Genomic DNA, 15,266 nt, shown 5'->3' on the forward strand with positions numbered 1-15,266 from the left:
GCTAATTTCAACTAGGTACTTTAACGTTGACTGTGGGCAGTTAATAACTGCACGAACGGCCATTCGTTGAAAAAAAACTTGAATGCTGGTTAGATTGAGAGTGCTTTATTGCCAGAAATAGTATTAATGAGTTGTAAATGTGCCCTAATGACTGAAACCTTCGATTATTTAGCTTTGCAGTATTTGTCGCCCTTTCTGTTGACAATAGAAAATAAATAGAAAGGGCGCCAAAGACGGCGAAGCTAAATTATCGATGGTGTCAGTCATTGTCTACAATCTTAGCTAGGCAAGCAAAGATTAACTGCCTAAGATTTTCAATATGGGAGACAATTTAGCGTTAACGTTAGTTTAATTAGCTTGCACTATCTTTTGGTTTAAAGTAATTGACATCAACGTTAATGATATACTGGTAGTCTAATTTTGCTAGCTAACATTAGCTAGCTTGGTAAATCATTCCTGCATTAACTGGAAAGGGAAGACAGTATGCTAATGTCTCATAACGATATCAACCGGACACTTTGCGTCTATAAACTACGATTTAGTTGCTAATTACTTAACTATTTGCCATGTGGTTAAGTGTTTTTCAGATGCTAATATAAGCACAGACATGCTGCCCAGCCTCTCTAAGGAGGATTTACGTGATCTTTCTCGGGCCAGAACACTTATTCACGAGAACCATTTGGAGATTTACTCATGTCGAAAATGAGGTAATGTTCGATTTTGACATTTGGGAGACATTTAATCTAACCATGCAGCGTTTCCTCTTATCAAAGTAGCATTTCCTTGCCATCATTACAATACATGTATCTAAAGATGTAGTTGTTTTGGTGTTTGCTGTTAGGTTGTTAGTGTGGTGTTATTTTTTATTTCTAATTACCATTGTGTAGACCAGGCACCTCTGGGACCTGTGGTTTCAGCCTCCACCCCCCCCACCCCTCTCCAAACCCAAGAGACCAACATGGTGCCACCAAAACCGTACAACTTGTCAGCCCACAGACACAGATTTGGAACAATCAAGAAGCACCTTTTTTGAAAAACAGCATGATGGGCAAGGAGACTATATCCTTTCCAAAGATCTTCGCTGTCGATGAATCAGGAATACAGTAACAAGCACAATTTCCATTAAGAGAGCAGCAGGGGATGACTTCCAGTATCCATGCAGCCGTGAACTCACTGTAATGGCGAAGCGTCTCAGAGTACTACCCAATGCTGTGGGACAGATCTACAACCAGTGGAGCTGAGTGGGAAAATCACTACTCGGGTATTCAACACATGTTTCCAAACGCAGCACTGTTGGAACCTGGCAGCCAAAGTGCAAACATCTGACACTCAAAATAGGAGGGATGTGCTCAATCCAGATCAATCAGGGCAACATGTGTCTGCTTGTATCATTTCATTTCTGGATTCGATTTTGTTTAATGTGATTTATAACACAAATAATTTGTTGTTTGTTAGGACTCTGTGAAGAAGCAGCTTTTGAAAAGGATTCAGAATGTGACAACCCCCCAAAAGAAGCAGGGAGCGACCCCTTCAAGAAAGAGGCCACGAAGCCTTAGATTTCAGAGCAGCCAGGAGATGTCCACTGATGAGACTGATGAATCCACCTCCTCAACCCTGATCTTGGAGAGATCGCCACAATCTAGATGCAGCACCCCAGAGGTTGAACAGTTGGGTGGTAAGTACACAAATTGAAATAGTGGATAGTGTTTCCGTATAAATGCAACTTCTACTACTACTCTAAATGAGGGACTAGAAACAAAAAAGACTGTTTAGTCTTCAGTGTTTTCTGTGGAATGAGAGGTTTAGGGGGGGTAGTAGCAGCGGAATCACTGGTCTTAATTTCAGTCGACAATTGGTTGGATTTGTTATGTTTTCTGGCATCAGAAACTACTGAGAGCCTACAGAACCAGGCGAGACATTATAAAACTCTACAGGAGATGTACAAAACCAAGGCCAGACCCAACCAGAAGGATGTTTCCCAGCTCCTGGACCTTGAATTCCAAGCAATACTGGCCTACATCGACTGATGCTACTAAGGAGCAGGACAGGCCAACCAAGATAATTAAAGTGTATCCCTGCTTCAGAGAACTGGATCATGTAAGCAAATGTATTAATTTTAAGTAGGCCTATGCTTCTTTAGCCTGGTTAACACTAGACCGAATCTCAAATGAGATACGGTGTCGGAACTGAGCAGCGTGAGAAGCCATAGCAGGGACAGGGGTAAACTACTTCGTGCAAATGTAAAACAGTGAGCTCGCTAGAATTCGGTCTGGTAGTAACCAGGCTAATGCCTCCAGCTAGATAGACAGGCAGAGTCTTACTCTGTCTGTCTGTGTCAGGTTATTGATGAACTCCCGCTTCATACCTGAACTGAAGACATTACATTTACATTTAAGTCATTTACCCGCTGGGGGACCTTTTACAACAAGGTACAGTTTTATGGAGTGTTCAAAAAGGGCATGAAGCCACCGCTGCTGGACAAAGGTAATTACTGGCTCTGTTGACAATGGAGAATTCTATGAACGGATTCATTTTTGTTTAAATAACTGGCTGCAGTAAATCAAACTATTTTTGTTTTTAACAGTGAATCGCTCAATTGCCATGATGAAGGCTTTACCAGATATGTTCCCATCACCTGTGGCTCCACTGAAGAAGTTAGGACACGCAAGTGAAGCTATGCTTCACATCCTTGAGGAAAGAAATGTGTGCATGTATTATAATTTTCATTACTTAACCATAACCTACAAATAGTGTGAATTGTCTTTGTGGTCGTATTTGTTTTTCTCTCTGTGTTTGTGTCAGTCTGCAGAAGATCTCAACACCTTTCTTCAGGCAAGACCACTCTTCAGCCCTGTCGTGATTGTCTGCGAAACCAACTGCGTACTGGCCATTGGAACCATGCCTGTGGTGACCTTCCTAAAAGAGGACATCTATGCCAGCGTGACGTATCTCATGGCGTGTTATTACGCCTTTCACATCACATATCCCAAGTGCATTGCAACACTCTTCTCTGTGCTGCAGACATAAGTCCTCTCGGACGCCATCCATGACATGACATCTTCATATAAAAAGGCTATGGCCGAGTGGAAAAAGTGAATTACTGACTAGGGTAGCACAATACAATTTTTTAATTTCCAGTCCCGATAACAGAACTGTGTATTGGCCCATCTGAGAACCGATCCGATAACCTTTAATAAATAGGCAGGGCGTTTGTTGTTTATTATAAGAAGGTTTAAGCAATGTTGTTTGTTATCTTCCCATTGGTCTTACATTTTCACCTTGACCACCAATGGCCTTTGTTGTTGTTTTTGCATATATTTACTAAACATATAGCCTTATTTCAAAATGATGGCACTAGCATTTGCTACATTTAAGCACATTTTCCGACATATTGAGAAAATTATTCTTAAATATTTTCTTTGTATCCAGACAAATTACTTGTTTTTAGTCTGCACGCACAAGTTTTAAGATATCTGCGTTCTTTGATATATTTTTTACTTGTTTAAAAACATTTGGCAAGTAAAATTTTCCTGTTCTGTTGGCCAATAATTTAGGTTATTTTAAGTAATATTTCCCACATTTTATTGCTTATTTTTTCTTGTTTTTGAGAGCTGACTATTTGTGGTGTATTATTTGACCCTGCTGGTCATCTATGAACATTTGAACATCTTGGCAATGTTCTGTTATCGTCTCCACCCGGCACAGCCAGAAGAGGACTGGCCACCCCTCATAGCATGGTTCCTCTCTAGGTTTCTTCCTAGGTTCTGGCCTTTCTAGGGAGTTTTTCCCTGCCACCGTGCTTCTACACCTGCATTCCTTGCTGTTTGGGGTTTTAGGCTGGGTTTCAGTACAGCACTTTGTGACATCAGCTGATGTAAGTAGGGCATTATAAATACATTTGATTGATTGATGTCTACTTCTGATAAGCCGCTCAGTAAAACAATCAAGCATCCCAGAAAAGTGCAAATAAATTGCCCACATTAACATGTGTTGCCTAAGAAACAAAGCACATGAAATCGTTAATAACCGATGACATTCATATACTGACTATCTCTGAAACTGATTTAGATAATACCTTTGATGATATAGCGGTAGCAATACATGGTTATAACATCTACAGCAATGCTAACGGGGTTGGTGTTGCATATTCAGAGCAACATTCCAGTAAAGCTTAGAGAGGATCTCATACCAAATACTGGTGAAGTAATATGGCTACAGGTTCATCTGCCTCACATAAAGCCCATTCTGGTGGGAAGCTGTTATAGACCACCAAGTGCTAACAGTCAGTACCTGGATAATATGTGTGAAGTGCTTGATAATATATGTGATATCAACTGAGAAGAATATTTTCTGGGGAACCTAAATATTGACTGGCTTTGATCAAGCTGCCCACTCAAGAAAAAGCTTCAAACTAAAGTGACTGCAACCTAGTTCCGGTTATCAGTCAAGCTACCGGGGTATTTACAAAGAGCATAGGAATTAAATCTACATCCTTGTGAAGAACATTTGATGGTCTGTGGTGTGTAATCAAGAGCAACCAATCTCTGCACTTGACACATTTATGAAATGGTTTACTCCAGTTACTAAAATGTATGCACCCATTAAGAAAATGACTGAAAAAATGGTTAAGTCCCTGTGGATTGGTTGAGAGGGATGAGACAAAAGGAATGGAGAATAACTCTGGCTGCATAACCAATTGGCAAACCTACTGCAAATTGAGAAATAATGTGGCTAAACAGAACAAAAAGATTGGTTGAGGGGGATGAGGCAAAAGGAATGGAGAATAAGTCTGGCTGCATAACCAATTGGCAAACCTACTGCAAATTGAGAAATAACGTGGCTAAACAGAACAAAAAGAAGAAGAAACTACTATGAAACAAAAATAAATGATATCAAGAATTATAATTTCCGATTTATACGAAATTGTTTGACTACAGAGGTAGCAAAACTGTACTTCAACTCTATGATACTTCCCCACTTAACATACTGCTTGACTAGTTTGGCCCAAGCTTGCTGTACAACATTAAAACCTATTCAGTCTGTCTACAAACAGGCTCTCAAAGTGCTTGATAGGAAGCCCAATAGCCATCATCATTGTCACATCCTTAGAAAGCATGAGCTCTTGAGTTGGGAAAATCTTGTGCAATACACCGACGCATGTCTTGTATTCAAGATCCTTAATGGCCTGGCTCCCCCTCCACTCAATATTTTTGTTAAACAGAGAACCCAGACATATGGCAGCAGATCCACAAGGTCTGCCATGAGAGGTGACTGTATAGTTCCCCTAAGGAAAAGCACCTTTAGTAAATCTGCATTCTCTGTGAGAGCTTCCCATGTCTGGAATACACTGCCATCAGACACACATAACTGCACCACATATCACACTTTCACAAAATGCTTGAAGACATGGCTAAAGGTCAATCAGATTTGTGAACATGGTCCCTAGCTGTGTGTTGCCGCTTTCCCTGTTGTCTGTAGCTTGTGAGGTGTGGAAACACTTTGTTGCTTTTATGAATTTTGTCTTGCTGCTTTTTGCTCTATGTTGCTCTATTGTCTGTATGCTACGTCTTGCTTGTCCTATGTTGCTATGTCTTGCTTGTTCTATGTTGCTATTGTCTATATTGTAATTGTTTTTAATAACCTGCCCAGGGACTGCGGTTGAAAATTAGCCGGCTGGCTAAAACCGGCACTTTTACTGAAACGTTGATTAATGTGCACTGTCCCTGTAAAAATAAACTCAAACTCAATAGTAAAAATGCTTTGGAGCACCTTAAATTACATTTTAGGCAAAAAGGAAAATTCAGCTCCTATCAGGTATCAAGGTAAGACGCAAGTGCAGACTGTGAAGTAACAAGGGCAGACAAACAGGGCATGGCAGGCAGGGGTCGATAATCCAGAGTCGGAGCAAACGTACAAGACAGGCAGAGTTCGGTAAAGCAAAGGTACAGGACGGCAGGCAGGGTCAGAAACCAGGAGGACGAGAAAAAGAGGCTGGGAGAAGACAGGACCAACTGACACAGAAAGTGTATAGATACCCAGAGGATAAGTGGGGAAGATGGGTGGAGACAAGCAGAAGGACAGCTCCAAGACCACCTCCCAGCTGCCCACTGCACTGAGGCTAGGAAACACTGTCACCACCGATAAATCCACTATAACTGAGAATTTCAATAAGCATTTCTCTATGGCTGGCCATGCGTTCCACCTGGCTACCCCTAACCCGATCAACAACCCCCCACAGCAACTCGCCCTAGCCTCCCCTTTTCTCCTTCACCCAAACCCAGATAGCTGATGTTCTGAAAGAGCTGCAAAATCTGGACACTTTCTAAAAGAGTGAACCATAACCCGGCCAAAGCCGGTGGTGGCTGGTCCCCTGCAAGAAGGTGAGGTGCCTGAGTTCCCTCCGCCCCCTCTGGATCGAGGGGCGTACACAGTCCGTGTCATTTTGGACTCGAGACGCCGGGTGAGGGGCCTACATTACATTTAAGTCATTTGGCAGACGCTCTTATCCAGAGCGACTTACAAATTGGTGAATTCACCTTATGACATCCAGTGGAACAGCCACTTTACAATAGTGCATCTAAATCATTTAAGGGGGGAGAAGGATTACTTTATCCTATCCTAGGTATTCCATAAAGAGGTGGGGTTTCAGGTGTCTCCGGAAGGTGGTGATTGACTCCGCTGTCCTGGCGTCGTGAGGAGTTTGTTCCACCATTGGGGGGCCAGAGCAGCGAACAGTTTTGACTGGGCTGAGCGGGAACTGTACTTCCTCAGTGGTAGGGAGGCGAGCAGGCCAGAGGTGGATGAACGCAGTGCCCTTGTTTGGGTGTAGGGCCTGATCAGAGCCTGGAGGTACTGCGGTGCCGTTCCCCTCACAGCTCCGTAGGCAAGCACCATGGTCTTGTAGCGGATGCTACCTGGAAGCCAGTGGAGAGAGCGGAGGAGCGGGGTGACGTGAGAGAACTTGGGAAGGTTGAACACCAGACGGGCTGCGGCGTTTTGGATGTGTTGTAGGGGTTTAATGGCACAGGCAGGGAGCCCAGCCAACAGCGAGTTGCAGTAATCCAGATGGGAGATGACAAGTGCCTGGATTAGGACCTGCGCCGCTTCCTGTGTGAGGCAGGGTCGTACTCTGCGGATGTTGTAGAGCATGAACCTACAGGAACGGGCCACCGCCTTGATGTTAGTTGAGAACGACAGGGTGTTGTCCAGGATCATGCCAAGGTTCTTAGCGCTCTGGGAGGAGGACACAATGGAGTTGTCAACCGTGATGGCGAGATCATGGAACGGGCAATCCTTCCCCGGGAGGAAGAGCAGCTCCATCTTGCCGAGGTTCAGCTTGAGGTGGTGATCCGTCATCCACACTGATATGTCTGCCAGACATGCAGAGATGCGATTCGCCACCTGGTCATCAGAAGGGGGAAAGGAGAAGATTAATTGTGTGTCGTCTGCATAGCAATGATAGGAGAGACCATGTGAGGTTATGACAGAGCCAAGTGACTTGGTGTATAGCGAGAATAGGAGAGGGCCTAGAACAGAGCCCTGGGGGACACCAGTGGTGAGAGCGCGTGGTGAGGAGACAGATTCTCGCCACGCCACCTGGTAGGAGCGACCTGTCAGGTAGGACGCAATCCAAGCGTGGGCCGCGCCGGAGATGCCCAACTCGGAGAGGGTGGAGAGGAGGATCTGATGGTTCACAGTATCGAAGGCAGCCGATAGGTCTAGAAGGATGAGAGCAGAGGAGAGAGAGTTAGCTTTAGCAGTGCGGAGCGCCTCCGTGATACATTACCTCGTGGACTGGGAGGGGTACGGTCCGGAGAAGAGATGCTGGGTTCCGGTGGGGGACATTTTGGACCCTTCTCTCCTGAGAGATTTCCACCGCCTCCGCCCGGTGCCTCGTCCTCCGGGTCGTCCTCGAGGCCGGTGGCAGCGTGCTGCGGGAGCCACGCGTCGGGGGGGGTACTGTGACGACTTCCACCGAAGTCGGCTCCCCTGCCTGTTCGGGCGGTGCTCGGCTGTCGTCGTCACGGTCCTACTAGCCGCTACCGATCCCTTTTTCGTTTGTCTATTGGTTTTGTCTTATTAGTTTTACCTGTGTGTATTTTGGTTTAATTAGCTTCCCTATATGTAGTAGTTTGACCCGCCCTTGTTTTGTGCAGAATTGTCTTTTGTTACGTGTGTACATATTAGGTCGTGGTGTATTTTATTTTCTATACTGGACACCCTGTGGTTTTGGGTTGTCTGGTATAGTGTCCTGCACCCTGTATTGTATTAGGCTTATCAGTTTGGTGTGCAATAGTAAAGCACTTTACTCCGTTACTCTCTCTCTGCGTCTGATTCCTGCACACACACCTAGTCCCGCATGACAGAGGTTCTGGGAACATCAGAAGGTGGGGGGAAATGAACTATATTCTGGTAATCCGACCAATGGAACATATGTGGTGGTACTTAATGAATATGATGTCAGTTCGGTTGTCATCTGAGACATTCTCATCAATGATCAGATGACATAAACTCTACAGTGGAAAGTTTACACATCAGTTATCGGATTCACATGGAATTGTTGTTCAATTTAAATGTTTGAATATGAAGTTATTCGTGATGGGATGAAATGTGATTTTAGCTTCTAAAATGTGAGATTTGGGTTTTCATAAGATAGGGCTCTGCTCAATCAGTGGCCCGCCCCTGTGAAGGGACATGGGCTATAAAACTTTTCAAACACGCCCTCCTCTCCCTTCCTATATAAGCCCTTGACGACAATGTAACCTCCTGTTCCGAGGATGTGAGGACGACGGTCCTATGTCAGAATGGTTCAGATAATAACTACAGAATGAAGTCAACATCAGCGTGAGATTTGGTTGCAAATGGCATGAACTTTGAACTCTTATTTACTACAGAAGTGATACCTCCTAGCCGTTGAGTTAGCAACAGCAGATGCAAACGAGGGTTAGGAAGGAACAGAGTATCCTGTCTATCACCCAACGATGTTACTACAACATTTTCCAATTAACAACCAGAGACATTCTTCAAAGAACTTGGATGGGCAACACGGCCTTCCATCTACCACAACCTACCGAAGCGCAGCTCAGAGTAAATATTTATTGCATTTTCCTTTTCCAAATGGGCGGTAATTTAGAATGCATAAGATACTGTATTTACGATAGTACAGCTTCTTCCCTTTGTTCCTCAGTCTTCCCGCTCTTTCACTCAAACCCAGCCTCTTTTCTTTTGTGTAACAAGCTGTCATATCTGTTCCGCCAGCTAGGGACATTTTCCTTTATGACGTAATTTGTAATCAAGTTATGATTTAATTTATATGTATGTGTAATTCTGTGTGATTAGTTAGGTATTTAGTAAATAAATAATTCAACCCAATTTTGTATTGCTGATTCAACTTGTTAGCCAGGGTTGTGCAGATAACTAAGAATTTACAACTTTCAGATGAGACTGAATTAAGAATGACGATTAATATTGCCTGCTATTGATGTAAAATATTACTAGGTCTTTAAGAGTTTATTTGGAAGATAACAGCTCTATAAATATTATTTTGTGGTGCCCGACTCTAGTTAATTACATTTACATGATTAGCTCAATCAGGTAATATTAATTACGGAGAAATTATTTTATAGAATAGCATGTCATATGACTTAATCCGGGATACCCAAAGACACGACAATAGCCACAGGCAGAACAGTTCAAACTGTAGCAGCAGAGTGACCAGGCGGACTGGGGACAGCAAGGAGTCATCAGGAATCATCTCCCACAACACCTTCCCCCTAACCCTCTTCCTAGCACACCACAAGCACAGAGCCACACCTCACAGTCACATGATTCGCAAAAATTAAATGTTGACATATACTTTACTCAGCAGGTCACTCCTAGTAAAGCCAACTTTGGTTGATATCCCAGGCTTATATGCACTGTGTGCAATAGCCTAGGGACGAGGTTACTGTGGCCCGGGTCATGAGGGTGACTGGGCAGACTGAGCTGGGTCTAGACCTGCTAGTGGCCCAATCGGTGAAGCTGGACGGACATGCTGGATTGACTGGGACTCGGGTTGAGGAGCTGGAACCAGCTGTGTCAGTTCAACTTGGGAGGTTGTAGAGGGTCTCACCGGGGAGTGAGTTGGGCTGACTTCCGGTATCAGTGTTTGGGCTTGGTTGGGGCTTGTAGGCTCCAGGTGATGAAGGCTGCTATATTGCGGGATGTAGGAGTGGTATTGGTATGGGCTGATAAAATAAGGTGTAGTTGTGGGGGTAGGGCACTCGTGTTGCATTGCCCATAACAACGGATAGTTCCTTCATCTGTTTGCTGATGCCCATAACACATGCCATCATACGAGTTGCATACTTATTAACACATCTGCAAACGAGTTGCATACCTAGGGCTCGATTCAATCTGAATCGCCAAAGTTCAGAGTTATAGCGCAGTTGAAATGTGAAGCTAATTTCGGATTAAGCACAGAGCTGCAGTGTTTACAGTGAATGCAGTCTCCGCTAATGTGGGAACATTACCTTTGCATTTCTATCGTACTGTAGCAAAGAACTTCAGTGCTACGGATTGAATCGAGCCCCTAGTTGCAGAGCAGGGTGACATTTTAAAAGTATTTGGCAGTTGTTATGATCGTTTCTTATGTTAATTGTTATGTTTTACCTATTTGCACTGCTGCCTACACCATTCCCCATTGTGGGATAAATATGGTATTTTTTAAATGTTTAGTTACTGTTACAGTAACACCTTTACAGTGCAGTAGATTATTGGCAGTGGTGTAAAGTAAAAAATACTTTAAAGTATCTGTTCTTTAACTTATTTACATTTTTTGACTACTTTTACCTCACTACATTCCTAATGAAAATAATGTACTTTTTGCTCAATACATTTTCCCTGACACACACAAGTACTCGTCACATTTTGAATGCTTAGCAGGACTGGAAATGGTCTAATGCATGCAGTTATCAAGAGAACACCCCATGTCATTTCTACTGCGTCTGATCTGGCGGATTCACTAAGCACAAATGCTTCATTTGTAAATTATGTCTGAGTGTTGGGAGTCCCCTGGCTATCCCTAAATAAAATGGTGCTGTCTGGTTTGCTTAAAACAAGGGATTTTAAATGATTTATATGTTTACTTTTTTAAACTTAAGTATATTTAAAACTAAATACTTTTAGACTTTTACTCAAGTAGTATTTTACTGGGTGACTTTCACTTTTACTTGAGTTACTTTCATAGAAAATATCTTTACTTTATGAAAATTGGGTGCTTTTTCCACCACTGATTATTGGGGAAAACAGTTGTTCTTACTGAAGCAAGCACATGAATTATCAGTCGATATAATGCATTCAGGGAAAATCGTGAAAAATAATTGTCAAATTCTTTGGGTATATGTGTTTTGTGAAGTAATTTAATGCTTTGGCCTATGCCAAATTGGGGAAATTAAAATACATCAGAAATGGAGAAAGAAACAAACTCATTCCACATTTGACACATGCTCCTTGATCCTCTGCGTTTTCTAAATAATATAGACATTGCTTTCAAAATATTCAACAATATTACATTTTCAAAAAAAAAATGGTCAGAGTAAACCGAAAGCTATCGAGCCCAGATCAGCAGATTGACAAGAGCCAGCAAGCCCGCCCTTACAACCGCCTGTGCGTACGTGTTGTTTCGCACAACCTCGTCCTCTCTGGTAGACCCGCCTGTATGGATACATGCGCCGGGCTGCATCCATGCCCATCGCGCATGGTAATGTCGCGTTCGAGTGCTATTCGGAACAAGAAAACTCGGACATTTCCGACTTTCTGTCCGAACACAGCACGTGTATAACTACAACCAGTAGAAAGTCGTACATTTCCGAGTTTCCTAGTTCCGACTAGGATATGAACAAGTATCAATGTCACGTGTCAGTTGAGTACAGGCTGCAGCCTGCTTTCGCGCTTGTGTTCTTTCAACCAACTGTCTAGGTTTATTTACATCGAAGGAACGGCTGTGTGCGCACAAGTTAAAAACCTCTAGTGGGGATACTTAGATCTGATCATGTTTCTGCTCGATTCCGACTCACAGGTAAGGGAAAGGGGGATACCTAGTCAGTTGTCTTCCGCATTTAACCCAACCCGCCCTGTTTGTGTGTGTAATAACATTGACATTATAGACTATTTAGCCTATAACTTTGTGGCATTGCAGGCTTATACAATGTATTTAATATTGCATTACTGTGTTTATTTTTGTTGTTTAGTTAGGTGTAAGGAAAGGTAGGCCATAATTATATAAAATGGCATTTAAGTTTTCGACATCGTTTGTCATTTGCTGAATTATATGTAGGCAAGGCAAACTCTAATTAGGCTATGTTTAGAAGGTGGCCATATTTTTGCTTCACAAATCACTCTGACATAATATGCATAGTCATCATATCAAGACTATATGTTTATTTACAACGCAATTCACGTCCATGTGACACCAACTGGTCCATATGAAAAGGACATTTTTTTTACGCACACGTTTCAGAATAACAGAGTAAGCGCAGATGTAATATACTGTAAATAGCTAGCGTTAACTTAGGTTATTCTTTGTTTCCTGTATTATGCAGCTGGACTGTATTAGTAACTTATTCGAAGGCGGAGATGCTGTCAACTCAAGCAATGTGTTGGGACAGTCCCCTGCACACTTGGCGGCATGCAGCGGACAAGCCTTTTGTTTGCTATGGCTACTGCAAACGGGAGCGGATGCAAATCAGCAGGTAGATTTACTTCCATTTGTCTGTCTATAGCAGGGATGGGCAACTTTGATGGGGATGGGGGCCGCAGTGGCTAGCGGGTCAGTATACTCTCAAACATACACACACATTCACCCAAGCCTTTTGGGGGCTCTTTGCCATGGCAAATAATTGTATAACTAATTTCATATAATTCTACTCATTTTGCCATAGGGTATAGAGATTTCTGCAGTTTTTAATATGATATTTGAGTGAGAGTGAAATGGGGGCCCCTGGTTGGCAATTCAACCATAATTACTACACGTTTAAATAGCTGGCTAGACTGCTGATGCACAACCACATTTCAAAATGGCACTTTGTGTATTCTACAATTCTAACGCTCAACAGTAAGTTGAGACCCAGACTGAGTGGGAGGGGGATTGGTCCACTGGCCTACAATACAATAAGATTGCCCAATGCTTTTGCATATATTTATCTAAGTAAAATGACTCAATTACACATAAAATGTGAGCTTTCAATTGATATATCAGTCATCCCAAAATAGTTGAAAGATGTTACGTGACACTGCAGTAAATAAAGTGTAGGCTAATATTTTGGACACAGTAACTGCAGTGTAACTTCAATTAGGGATCACAAACACATTGACCAGATCCATTGCTCAAGATCCAGAAAATTACATCAGAGGCAAAGCTAATTTTTACAGGTTCTCGTATCAACTGATCCAAAACACCAGTCTTTATTTACTTGTTTCTCTGTACCCCAAATGATTTCATATTTGCTGAAGGACAACAATGGTGAGACGCCCATGCACAAAGCCGCCAAGGCCGGCAGTTTGGAATGCATCAGCGTGCTCGTTGCCAGTGATGCCCAACTTGGGTGAGTGTCAACTTTCACACATGCAAAACAGTTGCATAGATGTTAATTGATAATATTTACCAGATGCTTTTATCCAAAGCCAACTTAGTCATGTGTGCATACATTTTACGTGTGGGTGGTCCTCAATTGAACCCACTACCCTGACGTTATAAGCGCCATGCTTATAAGAAATTGAGCTGCGAAATACCTATTTTCAGACTAATGTATCGATGCTAATTTTGTAAATAAAATTCTACACACTTTTGGCATTACCTGAGCTGAAGTTGGTTCAAATGAGTTTAAACCATTATATTTTGGCAACTGTTTCCATGCAGCCAGTTGCTTTTACAATCCCTGACCTTACCACAATGTTTTTTCCTGTGCAGACTTTGCAACAACGAGGGCAGAACCGCTGAAGAATTGGCATTGTCGTACGGATTCGAGGAGTGCGGACGATTCCTGAACACACTCCGAATGACGCGACTCCTGACGAGCAGCAGCACTCCTCTGATGCCTGCCGGGCTAGTAGCATGCCCGCTGACTGGCGCCCAGAGCAGTAAGGTAGCAGGACAGAAGAGGGCACTTATTGCCACCGGGGCCCAAGACAGAAAGAGGGCTCGAGACTGGTGATTTTAACAATGCACCTCTAGAATTCGAAAAGGAGGACAATGCTTTCTCAGCCAAGTCCAATACAGGACATGCATGACGAAGTCCCCGCTACTGTGTCTGACACCAAACCTGACTCTGTTCCTAAACACTTACTGGGGTGCGTCTGTGAGTCTCCTATGTATTTGTGGGTCAGTGATTGGCAAGTATAATGTCACTGGTTAACTTGGATAGGAGCAGAATGCATCCTTCTTCTGCAGTGACAGAGGCAGACGTGTGTTGCGGAGGTGGTTCAGAAAACTACGCTCATGTGATGAGTAACCTTGCTTTGAGAACTTAGGACTCCTATTAGCTCCCGCTGCTATTGCCTAGGCTTTGGTTCAGAGGGCTAAACACTGGGAGAATCTCAATTCCTTACTCCCCGCTTTTTCAATACCCATTGGAGAAGGTCAGAGGGGAGGGACCTCCGGCTCTCTCATCCAATGGGTTTTGAGAATGAGACGATGATGCGAAGTGTATGCAATTGAAATCTTTCCACTGTCTTGAGGTGTGCTCAGCATAGGCTCCGGGCCTAGCCATCACAAGGAAACAACCACTGTGTGGATTTCATGCTCAGATGCAATATGGGACCTTCTGATTTTGTGGACACCAGTTTCAGATGTACATATCAACTTTACACAGTCCTTTGTTTACAGTGCAAATCCTTTGAGGTACACTCCCCTATGTATTTATTGACGGTGAAGCTATATATTTTAATTTGGCTCTATACTCAAACTGAAAATGCATCCAACAAGTCTCTAGTCACATGCTTGATGTAGTCATTGTGTGTTAGGAATATGGGACTATAATACACAAAGTAAATTTGGCCAAATATTTATGACACCTTCAAATGGGGGACTAAATACAAAGTGCTTTCTAAACGGTAAAATAGATATGTATTAAAAGGTGACATTCTATATGTTTGACTAAATGAAATAAAAAGCAGGCACTTCTTCATGAATGAGACACACGATGGTGGCATGTTGATGTAAAAACAGAATACCGACTCATTAGTCACAGATGAAAGCTGAAATAAAAAGGCACATTCATTTCTTCACC

The 15,266-nt window shown here is 43.0% G+C and overlaps 1 protein-coding gene across 1 annotated transcript; it reads left to right on the forward strand.

Moving 5' to 3' along the window:
- Positions 1 to 11,881: 11,881 nt before the first annotated feature.
- Positions 11,882 to 15,264, forward strand: ankrd37 (ankyrin repeat domain 37). The gene is made up of 4 exons (XM_064925986.1): positions 11,882 to 12,058; positions 12,582 to 12,731; positions 13,492 to 13,583; positions 13,949 to 15,264. Exons 1-4 carry the CDS (start codon positions 12,032 to 12,034, stop codon positions 14,190 to 14,192), a joined length of 513 nt encoding a protein of 170 aa, XP_064782058.1. The 5' UTR covers positions 11,882 to 12,031; the 3' UTR covers positions 14,193 to 15,264.
- The last annotated feature ends 2 nt before the right edge of the window (positions 15,265 to 15,266 follow it).

This window comes from Oncorhynchus masou, chromosome 20 (genome assembly GCF_036934945.1).
Source record: "Oncorhynchus masou masou isolate Uvic2021 chromosome 20, UVic_Omas_1.1, whole genome shotgun sequence".
NCBI lineage: Eukaryota > Metazoa > Chordata > Actinopteri > Salmoniformes > Salmonidae > Oncorhynchus > Oncorhynchus masou.